Below are 20000 nucleotides of genomic sequence, written 5' to 3'. Positions count from 1 at the left end.
AGTAAGTAGTGCTACATCTTTATTGTATTAGTAAGTAGTGCTACATCTTTATTGTATTAGTAATGTAATATGATTCATACCTTCATAGAAACGCATTTTGTCCCTCAGTATCACCATTCCCTTTGTCAGCAGCTGATTCTGCAGAGGAGGAAAGAAAACAAGGATTCACATTCTACGACCAGGACGGTAAAAAATATATATAAAGAGTAATGTTAGTAATATCAGAGTAATGTTGGTAATATCAGAGTAATGTTAGTAATATCAGAGTAATGTTAGTAATATCAGAGTAATGTTAATAGCAGAGTAATGTTAACATCAGAGTAATGTTAGTAATATCAGAGTAATGTTAATATCGGAGTAATGTTAGTAATATCAGAGTAATGTTAATATCGGAGTAATGTTAGTAATATCGGAGTAATGTTAATATCGGAGTAATGTTAGTAATACCAGAGTAATGTTAATATCGGAGTAATGTTAGTAATATCAGAGTAATGTTAGTAATACCAGAGTAATGCTAATATCGGAGCAATGTTAGTAATATCAGAGTAATGTTAATATCGGAGTAATGTTAGTAATATCAGAGTAATGTTAGTAATATCAGAGTAATGCTGGTAATATCAGAGTAAGGTTAGTAATATCAGAGTAATGCTAATATCGGAGCAATGTTAGTAATATCCGAGTAATGTTAATAGCGGAGTAATGTTAGTAATATCAGAGTAATGTTAGTAATATCAGAGTAATGTTAGTAATATCAGAGTAATGGTAGTAATATCGAAGCAATGTTAGTAATATCAGAGTAATGTTAGTAATATCAGAGTAATGTCAGTGATATCAGAGTAATGTCAGTAATATCAGAGTAATGTTAGTAATATCAGAGTAATGTTAGTAATACCGGAGTAATGTTAGTAATATCAGAGTAACGTTAATACCGGAGTAATGTTAGTAATATCAGAGTAATGTTGGTAATATCAGAGTAATGTTGGTAATATCAGAGTAATGTTAGTAATAGCAGAGTAATGTTAGAAATATCAGAGTCATGTTAGTAATATCAGAGTAATGTTGCTAATATCAGAGTAATGTTGGTAATATCAGCGTAATGTTAGAAATATCAGAGTAATGTTAGTAATATCAGAGTAATGTTAGTAATATCAGAGTAATGTTAGAACGATCAGATTAATGTTAGGAATACCATAGTAATGTTGATATCAGAGTAATGTTAATATCAGAGTAATGGTAATATCAGAGTAATGTTACTATCAGAGTAATGTTAATAATATCAAAGTAACGATAGTAATATCAGAGTAATGTTGATAATAGCAGAGTAATGTTAGCGGTATCAGAGTAATGCTAGTAATACCGGAGTAACGGTAGTAATATCAGAGTAATGTTAATATCGAAGTAATGTTAGTAATATCAGAGTAATGTTAGTAATATCAGAGTAATGTTAGTAATATCAGAGTAGTGTTAGTAATATCAGAGTAATACTTGTAATGTTGGTGCAACGTTACTATCAGAGTAATGTTAATATCAGAGGAATGGTAGTAATACCAGAGTAATGTTAATACCAGAGTAATGTTAGTAATATCAGAGTAATGTTAATATCAGAGTAATGGTAGTAATACCAGAGTAATGTTAGTAATATCAGAGTAATGTTAATATCAGAGTAATGGTAGTAATATCAGAGTAACGTTAGTAATATCAGAGTAATGTTAATACCAGAGTAATGTTAGCAATACCAGAGTAATGTTAGTAATACCAGAGTCATGTTAGTAATATCTGAGTAATGTTAGTAATATCAGAGTAATGTTAATATCAGAGTAATGGTAGTAATACCAGAGTAATGTTAGTAATATCAGAGTAAGGTTGATATCAGTGCTGCGGTGCAGAGAGACAGTCTCTTACCTGGAGGTATTCAGTAAAGAAAGAGCCCAGCTCCGTCTTCAGTAGTTGCCTAGAAGAAAACAGCAGTTTAACATTCTGAACTGGGTGGACACACAGAAGTAGAGGCTACACACACTATGCCACATTGTTCCTGTCTCCTTCTCTTTCAACACCTTCCTCACCCTTCTCACTGCCTCTCCCTCTTCCCTCACCCTTCTCACTGCCTCTCTCTCTTTCCTCACCCTTCTCACTGCCTCTCTTCCCTCACCCTTCTCACTGCCTCTCTCTCTTTCCTCACCCTTCTCACTGCCTCTCTCTCTTCCCTCACCCTTCTCACTGCCTCTCTCTCTTCCCTCACCCTTCTCACTGCCTCTCTCTCTTTCCTCACCCTTCTCACTGCCTCTCTTCCCTCACCCTTCTCACTGCCTCTCTTCCCTCACCCTTCTCACTGCCTCTCTTCCCTCACCCTTCTCACTGCCTCTCTCTCTTTCCTCACCCTTCTCACTGCCTCTCTCTCTTCCCTCACCCTTCTCACTGCCTCTCTCTCTTCCCTCACCCTTCTCACTGCCTCTCTCTCTTTCCTCACCCTTCTCACTGCCTCTCTCTCTCTTCCCTCACCCTTCTCACTGCCTCTCTTTCCTCACCCTTCTCACTGCCTCTCTCTCTTTCCTCACCCTTCTCACTGCCTCTCTTCCCTCACCCTTCTCACTGCCTCTCTTCCCTCACCCTTCTCACTGCCTCTCTCTCTTTCCTCACCCTTCTCACTGCCTCTCTCTCTCTTCCCTCACCCTTCTCACTGCCTCTCTCTCTTTCCTCACCCTTCTCACTGCCTCTCTCTCTTCCCTCACCCTTCTCACTGCCTCTCTTTCCTCACCCTTCTCACTGCCTCTCTTTCCTCACCCTTCTCACTGCCTCTCTTCCCTCACCCTTCTCACCCTCATGCCACCACATGTTACTCCTCTGTGCCCTTTCCCACCCCTAAACCCACTCGCTCAGCCCAGTGACAACAACAACACCTTACTTGCTCTATGAACACTGTGTGGTACCCGACTTATTAAAAGTTAGGGAAATGGAGGAGGTATTGGTCAAAGCCAAGGCATTTCTATACACTGAGTTTACAAAACATTAAGAACATCTGCTCTTTGCATGACACAGACTGACCAGGTGAATCCAGGTGAAAGATATGATCCCTTATTGACGCCACTTGTTAAATCCACTTCAATCCGTGTAGATGGAGGGGAGGAGACGGGTTAAAGGAGGATTTTTAAGCCTTGAGACATGGATTGTGTGTGTTATTCAGAGGGTGAATGGGCAAGACAAAAGGTTGAAGTGCCTTTGAACGGGGTCTGGTAGTAGGTGACAGGAGCACCGGTTTCTGTCACACTCCTTCAGTTTCTAGTGACACAGCTGTGGGAAGCATTGGAGTCAACATGGGCCAGCCTCCCTGTGGAACGCTTTCCACACCTATTCGAGTCCACGCCACAATGAATTGAATGCTGTTCTGAGGGCAAACGGGGGTGCAATGCAATATTAGGGAAGTGTTCTTAATGTTTTGTACACTCAGTGTAGATTCCTAAACAGGTCCTCTGGCAGTGGTGGAAAAAGTACCTAATTATCATCCTGGAGTAAAGGTAAAGATACCTTAATAGAAAATGACTCAAGTAAAAGTGAAATTCACCCAGGGGCGGCAGGGTAGCCTAGTGGGGCGGTAGGGTAGCCTAGTGGGGCGGCAGGGTAGCCTAGTGGGGCGGCAGGGTAGCCTAGTGGGGCGGCAGGGTAGCCTAGTGGGGCGGTAGGGTAGCCTAGTGGGGCGGCAGGGTAGCCTAGTGGGGCGGCAGGGTAGCCTAGTGGGGCGGCAGGGTAGCCTAGTGGGGCGGCAGGGTAGCCTAGTGGGGCGGCAGGGTAGCCTAGTGGGGCGGCAGGGTAGCCTAGTGGGGCGGCAGGGTAGCCTAGTGGGGCGGCAGGGTAGCCTAGTGGTTAGAGCGTTGGACTAGTAACTGGAAGGTTGCAGGGAAAATTTAAGGAGTAAAAAGTACATTATTTGCTTTAGGAATGTAGTGAAGTAAAAGTTGTCATAAATATAAATAGTAAAGTACAGATACCTAAAAACGACGTAAGTAGTACTCTAAAGTATTTTTACTTAAGTACTTTACACCACTGTCCTGTGGTAGACTGGAGAGGAAGACAGGTACTTCCTGTTTCACATCCCGCAACGAGAAGGTCACAGGGCTCCTCAGAACCACACAGGAAATTACCCATCATGTCTGGTACAGCAGCAACGGACTGACAGAGTTTATAATCTGACTGGAAGACAGGGTATAGAGTCATGTCCAACAGCCTAGTGACTCAGCTGACTGGAAGACAGGGTATAGAGTCATGTCCAACAGCCTAGTTACTCAGCTGACTGGAAGACAGGGTATAGAGTCATGTCCAACAGCCTAGTTACTCAGCTGACTGGAAGACAGGGTATAGAGTCATGTCCAACAGCCTAGTTACTCAGCTGACTAGAAGACAGGGTATAGAGTAATGTCCAACAGCCTAGTTACTCAGCTGACTGGAAGACAGGGTATAGAGTCATGTCCAACAGCCTAGGTACTCAGCTGACTGGAAGACAGGGTATAGAGTCATGTCCAACAGCCTAGTTACTCAGCTGACTGGAAGACAGGGTATAGAGTCATGTCCAACAGCCTAGGTACTCAGCTGACTGGAAGACAGGGTATAGAGTCATGTCCAACAGCCTAGTTACTCAGCTGACTGGAGGACAGGGTATAGAGTCACGATTAAACAGCAGTTGAAATGCAACACATTGAATCAGTTTCTACACTATAAATCATTGGGATAATTGGCCATGATGACAACGATCTTTGTCAAAGAACCAAGCTGCCCTTTGTTCTACCTGTCAAACAGCAGGCTGTGTGTGTTACTGTGTTCGATCAGGTAGCTCCAGATTCAGGAAATGAGAGAGCTGTGTGTGTTACTGTGTTCGGTCAGGTAGCTCCAGATTCAGGAAATGAGAGAGCTGTGTGTGTTACTGTGTTCGGTCAGGTAGCTCCAGATTCAGGAAATGAGAGAGCTGTGTGTGTTACTGTGTTCGGTCAGGTAGCTCCAGATTCAGGAAATGAGAGAGCTGTGTGTGTTACTGTGTTCGGTCAGGTAGCTCCAGATTCAGGAAATGAGAGAGCTGTGTCCACACCATTACAAGCCTGTCTAAGTACTGTAGCACTGTGGTACGTATCCTGGAAACAGTAGAATGTCAGATGTTGTTGAGTTGAATCATTTATACTCCAGTAATCGGCAGGGCTGACATCATGTCCCCAAGCCATCACGTTTTATTAAGTCTGTAGATTGTGGTGTCCAATACATACATACACACACACATACACGCACGCACGCACGCACGCACGCACACACACACACACACACAGCGCTCTACAGGATTGGGCCTGATAAGAAATAAGCCATGCAATGGAAACAGCCTCATTATGTTGAAGCAGAGAGTCATGTGTAATAAGACTATGGTGAATTTACAACATCATGGCATTATAGTCTGAAGTCCAACCATAACCCTGGGCTATGTCTAATGCAAGGAACAACCTCTTACACGCGCATCAGGGTGAATGTAAAGGGTGTGTGTGTGTTTGCAATGCATGCGTGTGTGCTTACGTGCCTGTTTGACTGTTTTATGCTTGTCAGTATGTTTGAACATGTCTATGGGGGGAATGGGGTGGGTAACAGCCCAAATGTCAAGTAACATACTAACATGGTTTGAGGCTCTTTGACAGACAGACAGACAGACAGACAGACAGACAGACAGAGTAGCCCTGCAAAGGCCCTCTCACCCCAGACTAGGATGTCAGCCCTGGACTCGTCCAGACCTACAGAAAGACTAGGATGTCAGCCCTGGACTCGTCCAGACCTACAGAAAGACTAGGATGTCAGCCCTGGACTCGTCCAGACCTACAGAAAGACTAGGATGTCAGCCCTGGACTCGTCCAGACCTACAGAAAGACTAGGATGTCAGCCCTGGACTCGTCCAGACCTACAGAAAGACTAGGATGTCAGCCCTGGACTTGTCCAGACCTACAGAAAGACTAGGATGTCAGCCCTGGACTCGTCCAGACCTACAGAAAGACTAGGATGTCAGCCCTGGACTCGTCCAGATCTACAGAAAGACTAGGATGTCAGCCCTGGACTTGTCCAGACCTACAGAAAGACTAGGATGTCAGCCCTGGACTCGTCCAGACCTACAGAAAGACTAGGATGTCAGCCCTGGACTCGTCCAGACCTAGAGAAAGACTAGGATGTCAGCCCTGGACTTGTCCAGACCTACAGAAAGACTAGGATGTCAGCCCTGGACTTGTCCAGACCTACAGAAAGACTAGGATGTCAGCCCTGGACTCGTCCAGACCTACAGAAAGACTAGGATGTCAGCCCTGGACTCGTCCAGACCTACAGAAAAAAACAGAAGTATCGCATTTACATAAGAATTCAGACCCTTTACTCAGTACTTTGTTGAAGCACCTGTGGCAGCGATTACAACCTCAAAACGTCTTGGGTATGACACTTCAAGCTTGGCACACCAGTATTTGGGAAGTTTCTCCCATTTTTCTCTGCAGATTCTCTCAAGCTCTGTCAGGTTGGATCGGAAGCATCGTTGCACAGATATTTTCAGGTCTCTCCAGAGATGTTAGATCGGGTTCAAGGCCTCTCATGGATATTCAGCGACTTGTCCCAAATCAACTCCTGTGTTGTCTTGGCTGTGTGCTTAGGGTCGTTGTCCTGTTGGAAGGTGAACCTTGTCCCCAGTCTGAGGTCCTTAGCGATCTGGGGCAGGTTTTCATCAAGGATCTCTCTGTACTTTGCTCCGTTCATCTTTCCGTCAATCCTGACTAGTCTCCCTGTCCCCTGCCGCTGAAAAACATTCCCACAACATAATGCTGCCACCACCATGCTTCACCGAAGGGATGGTGCCAGGTTTCCTCCAGACGTGATGCTTGGCATTCAGGCCAAAGAGTTCACTCTTGGGTTCATCAGACCAGAGAATCTTGCTTCAAATGGTCTGAGAGTCTTTAGGTGCCTTTTGACAAACCCCAAGTGGGCCTGCCTGTGCCTTCTACTGAGGAGTGGCTTCCGTCTGGCCACTCTACCATAAAGGCCTGATTGGTGTCCTGCAGAGATGGTTGGAGTCCTGCAGAGATGGTTGTCCTTCTGGAAGGTTCTCCCATCTCCACAGAGGAACTCTGGAGCTCTTTCAGTGTGACCATCGGGACTTGGTCACCTCCCTGACCAAGGGCCTTCTCCCCCGACTGCTCACTTTGGCAGGATGGCCAGCTCTAGGAAGTGGGAGAGTCTTGGGGGAGAATGATGGAGGCCATTGTGTTCTTGGGGAGCTTCAACGCTGCAGAAATGTTTTGGTACCCTTCCCCAGATCTGTGCCTCGACACAATCCCGTCTCTGAGCTCTATGGACAATTCCTTCAACCTCATGGCTTGGTTTTTGCTCTGACATCTGTGAGACCTTATATAGATAGGTGTGTGCCTTTCCAAATCATGTCCAATCAATTGAATTTAACACTGGTGGACTCAATAAAGTTGTAGAAACATCTCAAGGAAGATCAATGGGAACAGGATGCACCTGAGCTACATTTAGAGTCTCAGAGCAAAGGGTCTGAATACTTATGTAAATACATTTGGTATCTGTTTTTTTATTTTTTATTAATTATTTTTCATTATGGGCTAATGTTTATTTAATCCATTTTAGAATAAGGCTGTAATGTAACAAAGTCTGGAAAAATTCAAGGTTTCTGAATATTTTCCTGAATGCACTGTATGAGAGAGAGAGAGAGAGAGAGAGAGAGAGAGAGAGAGAGAGAGAGAGAGAGAGAGAGAGAGAGAGAGAGAGAGAGAGAGAGAGAGAGAGAGAGAGAGAGAGAGAGAGAGAGAGAGAGAGAGAGAGAGAGAGAGAGAGAGAGAGAGAGAGAGAGAGAGAGAGAGAGAGAGAGAGAGAGAGAGAGAGAGAGAGAGAGAGAGAGAGTCTTACCAACTTGACTTCTTCAAGCACAGAGTTGTGTGTGAATGTGTCGACATTTTACTCAACGATTCCACCATTAGGAACATGTTCTAATGGGTTAAAAACAGCCCACTACATGTCACTGAGTGGCAGTTCTACTGAGCACTGAAACACCAGGCAGGTTCTATGAACACCAGCCATTTGTGTTTGTGGGTTTGCCTTGTTATTGTGTGCATGTGTGGGGAGTGGGTGTATGACTGTATAACAGACATATCGTTTTTCCATTCCACCCTGGCAACACATTCTCACATTTACACCTTCAACCTCAAAACGGAAGGCCAGTCAATATAAATTTACAGTTAAAACCAGGCAGAATGCTTTGGCCTGTTAAAATGAATCCTCTGAGCCTGATGTACAAAGAGCTGCTCATGCATATATAAAGATAACACTAGTTAGCACCACCACCAAGTCAAACCATTTGAAATACCCTATTCAATATGCTCTTCACAGATCTCACTTTCTGGTCATTTCTACTGTGTTTACCAGGAAGGTGAAACAGGTGAAACTCTGTCTACTGTGTTGTTTTACTAACAGCAGGGTCATTCTTACAGCTGTGGTTATTAGAGTTGTGAGGAGAGATGAGAAAGTGTGTGACTGGCAGAGGCAGAGAGAGAAACAGAGAGTGAGAAACAAAGAGAGAAACAGAGAGAGAGAAACAGAGAGAGAGACACAAAGAGAGAAACAGAGAGAGAGAAACAGAGAGAGAAACAGAGAGAGAGAAACAGAGAGAGAAACAGAGAGAGAAACAGAGAGAGAGAAACAGAGAGAGAAACAGAGAGCGAGAAACAGAGAGAGAGAGAAACAGAGAGAGAAACACAGAGAGAGAAACAGAGAGAGAAACAGAGAGAGAGAAACAGAGAGAGAAACAGAGAGAGAGAAACAGAGAGAGAGACACAAAGAGAGAAACAGAGAGAGAGAAACAGAGAGAGAAACAGAGAGAGAGAAACAGAGAGAGAGAAACAGAGAGAGAGAAACAGAGAGAGAGAAACAGAGAGAGAAACAGAGAGCGAGAAACAGAGAGAGAGAGAAACAGAGAGAGAGAAACAGAGAGAGAAACAGAGAGAGAAACAGAGAGAGAGAAACAGAGAGAGAAACAAAGAGAGAGAAACAAAGAGAGAGAAACAGAGAGAGAGAAACAGAGAGAGAGAAACAGAGAGAGAGAAACAGATAGAGAAACAAAGAGAGAAACAAAGAGAGAAACAGAGAGAGAGAGAAACAGAGAAACAGAGAGAGAGAAACAGAGAGAGAAACACAGAGAGAGAAACAGAGAGAAAAACAGAGAGAGAAACAGAGAGAGAAACAGAGAGAGAGAAACAGAGAGAGAAACAGAGAGCGAGAAACAAAGAGAGAAACAGAGAGAGAAACAAAGAGAGAGAAACAGAGAGAGAAACAGAGAGAGAGAAACAGAGAGAGAGAGAAACAGAGAGAGAGAGAAACAGAGAGAGAGAGAAACAGAGAGAGAAACAGAGAGAGAGAGAAACAGAGAGAGAGAGAAACAGAGAAAGAGAGAAACAGAGAGAGAAACAGAGAAAGAGAGAGAGAGAAACAGAGAGAGAAACAGAGAGAGAGAGAAACAGAGAGAGAGAAACAGAGAGAGAAACAGAGAGAGAAACAGAGAGAGAAACAGAGAGAGAAACAAAGAGAGAGAAACAGAGAGAGATAAACAGAGAGAGAGAAACAGAGAGAGAGAGAAACAGAGAGAGAGAGAAACAGAGAGAGAAACAGAGAGAGAGAGAGAAACAGAGAGAGAGAGAAACAGAGAGAGAGAGAAACAGAGAAAGAGAGAAACAGAGAGAGAAACAGAGAAACAGAGAGAGAAACAGAGAGAGAGAAACAGAGAGAGAGAGAAACAAAGAGAGAAACAGAGAGAGAAACAGAGAGAGAGAGAGAGAAACAGAGAGAGAGAAACAGAGAGAGAGAAACAGAGAGAGAGAAACAGAGAAACAGAGAGAGAAACAGAGGGAGAAACAGAGAGAAACAGAGAGCGAGAAACAGAGTGAGAAACAGAGAGCGAGAAACAAAGAGAGAAACAGAGAGCGAGAAACAAAGAGAGAAACAGAGAGCGAGAAACAGAGAGAGAAAGAAACAGAGAGAGAGAGGGAGAGAGCAATAGAAGTGTATAGGTAGAGGTCAGAGGTTATACAGTATGTCACCTGACTCCCTCATTGAGGATGTAGAGGTCATTCTCTCCCAGGTCTTTCCTCTGGAACACAGCTATCACCGCATTGTGGATGCTGCAGGAACACACACACACACACACACACACACACACACACACACACACACACACACACACACACACACACACACACACACACACACACACACACACACACACACACACACACACACAACGGGGGACAGTGTTAGAGTACAGCAGGGAAGAAAGCAGCTGCAGCAAACAAACAAACAATAGAGAGATGATCAGAACGTACAGTCCAATTATCACTCACACAGTAGTTTCACATACCCACAGCCATCCATCCATCCATCCATTCATCCACACGGCCATCCATCCATCCAACCATTCAGCCATCCATCCATCCACACAGCCATCCATCCATCCACACAGACATCCATCCATCCATCCACACAGCCATCCATCATCCATCTAGCCATCCATCCATCCACACAGCCATCCATCCATCCATCCATCCACACAGCCATCCATCCATTCACACAACCATCCATCCATCCATCCATCCATCTACATAGCCATCCATCCAGACATCCATCCATCTACATAGCCATCCATCCATCCATCCATCTACATAGCCATCCATCCATCCAGACATCCATCCATCTGTCTATCCATCCATCCATCCATCTACATAGCCATCCATCCAGACATCCATCCATCCATCCATCCATCTGTCTATCCATCCATCCATCCATCTACATAGCCATCCATCCAGACATCCATCCATCCAACCATTCATCCATCCATCCATCCACACAGCCATCCATCCATCCACACAGCCATCCATCCATCCATCCATCCATCCTTCAATCTAGTGTTCGCTACCCTTAGTCAATGCTCATGTATTCATTAACCACAGCATCATAACCATGAACTCAATACTGTCTAGTGATGGTGCTGGGGGTTGACACATAATGACATTAAATTAACTAACATTTCCATAACCTAGGCCTCCTGAGTGGCGCAGTGGTCTAAGGCACTGCATCGCAGTGCTGGCTGTGCCACTAGAGATTCTGGGTTTGAACCCAGGCTCTGTCGCAGCCGGGCCGCGACCGGGAAGCCCATGGGGCGGCGCACAGTTGGCCCAGCGTCGTCCGGGTTAGGGAGGGTTTGGCCCTAACCTTGTCTCATCGCGACACTTGTGGCGGGCCGGGCGCAGTGCACGCTGACCAGGTCACCAGGTGCACTGTGTTTCCTCCGACACATTGGTGCGGCTTGGTTGGGTTCGATGGGCATTGTGTCAAGAAGCAGTGGGGATTACAGCACGTGCTGTAAACGTGCTAGTATATCTGACGTGACTAGTAGAAGTCTTGTTAGTTATTCAGAGTTCTCTGCTCAGTTATATAGAGGTCATCACGAAGCACACTGATCCCAGGTCTGCAACACAGTCTGTAAGTCACTGAGGAATGAATGACCTTTCTGATTTGGGAAGCGGCTTCATGAGACTAGGAATAGTAATGCTTATAGTAATGCTTATTCAGTGTGACATTCTCAAGGAAATCCCAGAGAGACGTGTAGATCCCAGAGGACAGGACGGGGACATAGACAGAGCTGTGTAGATCCCAGAGTACAGGACAGGGACAGAGCTGTGTAGATCTCAGAGGACAGGGACATAGACAGAGCTGTGTAGATCTCAGAGTACAGGACAGGGACATAGACAGAGCTGTGTAGATCTCAGAGTACAGGACAGGGACATAGACAGAGCTGTGTAGATCTCAGAGTACAGGACAGGGACATAGATAGAGCTGTGTAGATCTCAGAGGACAGGGACATAGATAGAGCTGTGTAGATCTCAGAGTACAGGACATAGACAGAGCTGTGTCGATCTCAGAGGACAGGGACATAGACAGAGACGACCACATCTCTGTCCTTTCTAACGGTCAGTGCAGTTTCACAACAAGGAAGGAGTAAGTTCAGTACCTCCTGTTCACTGACTGACACAAAGCAGGGTGACACACACACACACACACACACACACACACACACACACACACACACACACACACACACACACACACACACACACACACACACACAGAGAGTCTCGACTACAGTACCTGTTCCAGGTGGCGTTAGCCCCAGCTTTTCTCTGCTGTGTCCCTCTCTCCTCCAACGCTGCCTTGTCACTCTTCCCCAGGTCACTGAGGCTGGGGGAACTCATCAACTTCAACCTATGGAGAGTCCTCATGGTCAGAACACAACTCAACACACACACAGAGAGAGAGAGAGAGAGAGAGAGAGAGAGAGCTCAGTGCTCTCAGGCTCAGACTGCAGGAAGAACTACGCTTACAGAGAGAGAGAGATAGAGAGAGAGGGAGAGGAAGAGAGATAAGGCAGGGGGAAGAGAGAGAGAGAAGTTGCACGCAATAGAGAGAGAGAGAGAGAGAGAGAGAGAGAGAGAGAGGAGGTGTCCCTCCAGCAAGATGCAGTATACCCCCACACTCCTTACATCTCTCTCTCCTCCTCCCTCTCCTCCCTCTCTCTCTGCACTGCTCTTCGGGCAGGGAGGCAGTCTGTCTCTGATTGGCAGGGAGGCAGTCTGTCTCTGATTGGCAGGGAGGCAGTCTGTCTCTGATTGGCAGGGAGGCAGTCAGTCTCTGATTGGCAGGGAGGCAGTCAGTCTCTGATTGGCAGGGAGTTGCCGTGTGACCCTGCTGGTTATTATAGTGTTTTGTAGACAAACCAACTCCTCTCTCCTGCTGCTGTGAATATCCCTCCTCTGTTTCTGTTCCTCTCTCTGTCTCATACATATAGACATGTTGTAATCACACACACACACACACACACACACTTCCTCTTTCCAATTAAAATCAGCTCTTTTCACACCACACACACACACACACACACACACACACACACACACACACACACACACACACATCTGTCTATAACATACACATTAGCTAACTAGAGGGGACAGGAAACTCTCCTTAACCTTTGTCTGTTTCCCCTCCTCTCAAAGCACCTCTGTGTTAGAGGTCTCCTCCTCTCAAAGCACCTCTGTGTTAGAGGTCTCCTCCTCTCAAAGCACCTCTGTGTTAGAGGTCTCCTCCTCTCACTACCCTGTTCCTCCGTGTTAGAGGTCTCCTCCTCTCACTGTCCTGTTCCTCTGTGTTAGAGAGGTCTCCTCGTCTCACTGTCCTGTTCCTCTGTGTTAGAGGTCTCCTCGTCTCACTACCCTGTTCATCTGTGTTAGAGAGGTCTCCTCCTCTCACTGCCCTGTTCCTCTGTGTTAGAGGTCTCCTCCTCTCACTGTCCTGTTCCTCTGTGTTAGAGGTCTCCTCCTCTCACTGCCCTGTTCCTCTGTGTTAGAGAGGTCTCCTCCTCTCACTGCCCTGGTCCTCTGTGTTAGAGGTCTCCTCCTCTCACTGCCCTGGTCCTCTGTGTTAGAGGTCTCCTCCTCTCACTGCCCTGGTCCTCTGTGTTAGAGGTCTCCTCCTCTCACTACCCTGTTCCTCTGTGTTTAAGAGAGGTCTCCTCCTCTCACTGCCCTGGTCCTCTGTGTTAGAGAGGTCTCCTCCTCTCACTGCCCTGTTCCTCTGTGTTAGAGAGGTCTCCTCCTCTCACTGCCCTGTTCCTCTGTGTTAGAGAGGTCTCCTCCTCTCACTGCCCTGTTCCTCTGTGTTAGAGAGGTCTCCTCCTCTCACTGCCCTGTTCCTATGTGTTAGAGGTCTCCTCCTGTCACTGCTCTGGTCCTCTGTGTTAGAGGCCTCCTCCTCTCACTGCCCTGGTCCTCTGTGTTAGAGAGGTCTCCTCCTCTCACTGCCCTGTTCCTCTGTGTTAGAGAGGTCTCCTCCTCTCACTGCCCCAACAGGCAGGAACAATGGCGACAACCACAAATGGCAAGACTTCACAGCCCAGAGTGGGATGACTGTACACTACTGACCAACTACTGAGTGACTGACTGTACACTACTGACCAACTACTGAGTGACTGACTGTGCACTACTGACCAACTACTGAGTGACTGACTGTACACTACTGACCAACTACTGAGTGACTGACTGTACACTACTGACCAACTACTGAGTGACTGACTGTACACTACTGACCAACTACTGAGTGACTGACTGTACACTACTGACCAACTGCTGAGTAACTGACTGTAACACAAGTTGATACTTATACTGTGAATGAACTGGTGTCACGGAGTTTTAAAGTCCCTCAAAAGCCTACAGTCATAAACCCATCAATCAATAGACCACAAGACTGTGTAAATCTAACAGGAACAACTAGAAGATAATCACTAGAAACAGCACTTACTCCAGTAAATAGATTGGTACATAGTATCCCCACTCCATGATGCAGCATTGATGTAGGACAGAGGTGAAGACAAACTACAGCCATCCAGACAGGACAGGGTTAAGTTTCACACTCCCCCCTCCTCTACTTTCTCCTCCTCCTCCTCTCCCCTCCTCCCCCTCTCTATCCCCTCCCCCTCCTCTCACTCCTTCAATCTCCCCTCCCCCTCCTCTCACCTCCTCCCCCTCCTCTCACCTCCTCTCTCCCCTCCTCCTCTCCTCCTCCTCTCCTCCTCCTCTCTCCCCTCCTCCTCTCTATCCCCTCCCACTCCTCTCCCCTCGCCACCCCTCCTCCTCTCCTCCCCTCCTCCTCTCACCTCCTTCTTTCTCCCTCCTCCCCTCCTCTCTTCCCTCCTCCTCTATATCCCCCCCTCCTCTCCCCTCCTCCTCTCCCCTCCCCTCCTTCTCTCTCCCCTCTCCTCCAGACTGCACCAGCCAAACTAAGCCCTGTGAGGGCCAGTGAGTACCAGCTAACGATATACAAAGGATCTATTCAGCCCAGCCTGACGTTTTAAAGGTGACAAGCATATTTACTCTCCCTCTGTGTTCAGGAGAAGTGTGTGTGTGTCTTGTTTTGTTTGTGCCACAAGCTCAATACATTACCTTAACTACACAGCAGCATATTTCACTACTCTCCTCTATTAAAACCCACACTGCAGCTTAAAGAGAGAGAGAGAGACAGAGAGACAGAGAGACAGAGAGACAGAGAGACAGAGAGACAGAGAGATAGATAGATAGATAGATAGATAGATAGATAGATAGATAGATAGATAGATAGATAGATAGAGAGAGACTGTAGAATGTCTCAGGGTCTATAGACAACATACTGTAGAATGTTTCAGGGTATATAGACAACATACTGTAGAATGTTTCAGGGTCTATAGACAACATACTGTAGAATGTTTCAGGGTATATAGACAACATACTGTAGAATGTTTCAGGGTCTATAGACAACATACTGTAGAATGTTTCAGGGTCTATAGACAACATACTGTAGAATGTTTCAGGGTCTATAGACAACATACTGTAGAATGTTTCAGGGTCTATATTAGAATGTTTCAGGGTTTATAGACAACATACTGTAGAATGTCTCAGGATCTTCAGACAACATACTGTAGAATGTTTCAGGGTATATAGACAACATACTGTAGAATGTTTCAGGGTATATAGACAACATACTGTAGAATGTTTCAGGGTCTTCAGACAACATACTGTAGAATGTTTCAGGGTATATAGACAACATACTGTAGAATGTCTCAGGGTCTATAGACAACATACTGTAGAATGTTTCAGGATTCATAGACAACATACTGTAGAATGTTTCAGGGTATATAGGCAACATACTGAGAATGTTTCAGGGTCTTCAGACAACATACTGTAGAATGTTTCAGGGTCTATAGACAACATACTGTAGAATGTTTCAGGGTCTATAGACAACATACTGTAGAATGTTTCAGGGTCTATAGACAACATACTGTAGAATGTTTCAGGGTCTATAGACAACATACTGTAGAATGTTTCAGGGTATATAGACAACATACTGTAGAATGTTTCAGGGTCTATAGACAACATACTGTAGAATGTCTCAGGGTCTATAGTAGAATGTTTCAGGATCTATAGACAACATACTGTAGAATGTTTCAGGATTCATAGACAACATACTGTAGAATGTTTCAGGGTCTATAGACAACATACTGTAGAATGTTTCAGGGTATATAGACAACATACTGTAGAATGTTTCAGGGTCTATAGACAACATACTGTAGAATGTTTCAGGGTCTATAGACAACATACTGTAGAATGTTTCAGGGTATATAAACAACATACTGTAGAATGTTTCAGGGTCTATAGACAACATACTGTAGAATGTTTCAGGGTCTATAGACAACATACTGTAGAATGTTTCAGGGTCTATAGACAACATACTGTTTCAGGGGATTGTACAAAGACGAAGATATTCAGAGAGTTCAATATTGTAAATTGTACTCTACTCAATGTTCTTTTCTGTTCTGTGTCACTATGCAAGGTAAAACACTAGGGCATATTAAAATCACATCTCTCCCCATCCAACAACAACAGTTAAATGTATTCAAAAGCAGTTGGCCTACGTAATATAGAACTAAATGTACGATAGAAGTTCACAGTGATGCCAGGTCTGTCCCACAGGGAAACACTAGTAGCAGTGTGTCTGTGTGTCTGTGTGTCTGTGTGTGTGTGTGTGTGTGTGTGTGTGTGTGTGTGTGTGTCTTGGAGGCTGGTAATGTTAATTCTTGACGCTACCCATCCCTTAAGCGGGATAATTGTCATCAGCAACCGCTGAATAGCATGGCGCCTCAGTCAAATAATATTACAAAAAATATTCATATTCATGAAATCACAAATGCAATATTGCAAAACACAGTTTAGCGTTTTGTTAATCCACCTGTCGTCTCAGATCTTGAAATGATGCTTTACAGCGAAATCAATCCAAGCGTTTGTGTAAGTTTATCGATCGCATAACAAAACATTAAGTACACTTAGCATCAGGTAGCTTGGTCACGAAAATCAGAAAAGCAATCAAATTAATCGTTTACCTTTGATGATCTTCGGATGTTTTCACTCACGAGACTCCCAGTTACACAACAAATGTTCATTTTGTTCCATAAAGATTATTTTTATATCCAAAATACCTCCGTTTGTTTGGCGCGTTATGTTCAGAAATCCAGAGGAAAGAGCGGTCACGACAACGCAGACAAATTCCAAATAATATCAATAATGTCCACAGAAACATGTCAAACGTTTTTTATAATCAATCCTCAGGTTTTAAAAAAAACATATAATTGATAAAATATCAACCGCAAATGTCTTTCACAGTAGGAGAGGGAAAAGCAATACCTATCCAAACTCTGTTGCGTGAGCAAAACTCATGTGACCAGTTGACGCGATGTTATTGTTCTGGCTCATTTTTCAAAATAAAAGCCTGAAACTATGTCTGAAGACTGTTGACACCTTGAGGAAGCTATAGGGAAATGAATCTGGTTGATATCCCTTTAAATGGAGCAATGGGAGGCTATGGAACATGGAGTTTTCAAAATAGAAGCCATTTCATGGTTTGATTTATCTCAGGGTTTCGCCTGCAATATCAGTTCTGTTATACTCACAGACAATATTTTGACAGTTTTGGAAACTTTTAGAGTTTTTTCTATCCTAATCTGTCAATTATATGCATATTCTAGCATCTGGTCCTGAGAATTAGGCCGTTTACTTTGGGAACGTTATTTTTCCAAACATAAAAATAGTGCCCCCTAGCTTCAAGAGGTTATTAATGATCTCCTCAGAGCAGACATACAGACAGTGGGAAACTCAGGAATGTTGGACCCTTTCCGTCTGAAACTCAGGAATGTTGGACCCTTTCCGTCTGAAACTCAGGAATGTTGGACCCTTTCCGTCTGAAACTCAGGAATGTTGGACCCTTTCCGTCTGAAACTCAGGAATGTTGGACCCTTTCTGTCTGAAACTCAGGAATGTTGGACCCTTTCCGTCTGAAACTCAGGAATGTTGGACCCTTTCCGTCTGAAACTCAGGAATGTTGGACCCTTTCCGTCTGAAACTCAGGAATGTTGGACCCTTTCCGTCTGAAACTCAGGAATGTTGGACCCTTTCCGTCTGAAACTCAGGTATGTTGGACCCTTTCCGTCTGAAACTCAGGAATGTTGGACCCTTTCAGTCTGAAACTCAGGAATGTTAGACCCTTTCCGTCTGAAACTCAGGAATATTGGACCCTTTCCGTCTGAAACTCAGGAATGTTGGACCCTTTCCGTCTGAAACTCAGGAATGTTGGACCCTTTCCGTCTGAAACTCAGGAATGTTGGACCCTTTCCGTCTGAAACTCAGGAATGTTGGACCCTTTCCGTCTGAAACTCAGGAATGTTGGACCCTTTCCGTCTGAAACTCTAGACTGTTCTAGTCCGAGGAGAACTGAGCCCTGGCGACACCGGCCTAGATGGGTTGCGTCTCTCGTGTACAAAACAGGAGATAATATTTGGACTTTTTTTTTGACAGGAGGTAGCAGGCTACCGTACGTTTTGTTAATAATGTATCCACATGCTACAGGTTTCACAGATGCGGGGTCAGTTATATAGAAGAAAAATAGCCTTGTAGTGTCGTCATAAACAGTGCAGGGTGAGAGAAGCAACTGTAGCAACACTTTAACCTGTACTTCTATGTAAGGACACTCATTTTCATTTCCTGTTTGAGAACATATCCTGTTGGTGAACGGGACCCTGGTGAGGAGGAGAGGAGGGTCAATGGAAAAAGCCCTGAGCACCCTCAAAGAGCTCCCAGCATGCTTAGCATCTAGCCCACACACACACACACACACGCATGCACACACACACACACACCTCAGTTGTTATGTTTAATATAAAGGCAGTTGAGAAGCTAACGAAGTATCCCTGACTCAACACATTCTCTGTAATGTGATTTAGTGGTGCTGGGTAAAAACTCACTGCTGTCTACACACCAGCTATACAGGGACACACCTGACATAGTTACAGGCCCTTCAGCCTTCAAACATTAACATCTGACATTTATGAAGTTCTTATTTGTCCCGGAAACTTCCCCCAGAGAGAGGGAGGGAGAAAGAGAGGGCGAGAGTAGACAGAAAGATATAGGGAGCGAGAGAGACACAGAGAGAGGGTCAAGACGGAGAAGGAGAGAGACACAGAGAGATGGTGGAGAAAGAGAGAGACACAGAGAGTCAGAAAGAGAGAGACAGAGAGATGGTGGAGAAAGAGAGAGACACAGAGAGACAGAAAGAGAGAGACACAGAGAGATGGTGCAGAAAGAGAGAGACAGAGAGATGGTGGAAAAAGAGAGAGACACAGAGAGAAGGTGCAGAAAGAGAGAGACACAGAGAGACAGAAAGAGAGAGACACAGAGAGATGGTGGAGAAAGAGAGAGACACAGAGAGATGGTGCAGAAAGAGAGAGACACCGAGAGAAGGTGCAGAAAGAGAGAGACACAGAGAGACAGAAAGAGAGAGACACAGAGAGATGGTGGAGAAAGAGAGAGAGGGACAAGACGGAGAAAGAGAGACACAGAGAGAAGGTGGAGAAAGAGAGAGACACAGAGAGAAGGTGGAGAAAGAGAGAGAGGGACAAGACGGAGAAAGAGAGAGACACAGAGAGAGGGAGGGAGAAAGAGAGAGACACAGAGAGACAGAAAGAGAGAGACACAGAGAGACAGAAGACCCAACTAAATCCTGAGAAAACAAAAAGATAAATTACTTGACACATTGGAAAGAATTTACCAAAAAACAGAGCAAGCTGGAATGCTACTTGGCAGAATACCTGACCACTGTGACTGGCCCAAAATTAAGGACAGCTTTGACTATGTACAGACTCAGTGAGCATAGCCTTGCTATTGAGAAAGGCCGCCATAGGCAGACCTGGCTCTCAAGAGAAGACAGACTATGTGCTCACTGCCTACAAAATGAGGTGGAAACTGAGCTGCACTTCCTAACCTCCTGCCAAATGTATGACCATATTAGAGAGACATATTTCCCTCAGA

At 45.0% G+C, this 20000-nt stretch overlaps 1 protein-coding gene across 1 annotated transcript in view; it reads right to left on the bottom strand.

The window, feature by feature from the left end:
- The window catches only part of LOC139379564 (proline-rich protein 5-like), a 36332-nt gene that overhangs the window by 5732 nt on the left and 10600 nt on the right, over nucleotides 1-20000 (bottom strand). Inside the window, exons 2-5 of the mRNA XM_071122380.1 lie at nucleotides 12208-12321; nucleotides 10104-10184; nucleotides 1903-1951; nucleotides 81-138 (exon numbers count right to left, since the gene is read on the bottom strand). Coding sequence (XP_070978481.1) covers nucleotides 81-138; nucleotides 1903-1951; nucleotides 10104-10184; nucleotides 12208-12321 — 302 coding nt within the window. The remainder of the gene's footprint in view (nucleotides 1-80; nucleotides 139-1902; nucleotides 1952-10103; nucleotides 10185-12207; nucleotides 12322-20000) is intronic.

This window comes from Oncorhynchus clarkii, chromosome 21 (assembly GCF_045791955.1).
Source record: "Oncorhynchus clarkii lewisi isolate Uvic-CL-2024 chromosome 21, UVic_Ocla_1.0, whole genome shotgun sequence".
NCBI classification, from domain to species: domain Eukaryota; kingdom Metazoa; phylum Chordata; class Actinopteri; order Salmoniformes; family Salmonidae; genus Oncorhynchus; species Oncorhynchus clarkii.
The sequence above is the reverse complement of the archived record's forward strand: the minus strand, read 5'-3'. Positions and strand labels throughout refer to the sequence as shown.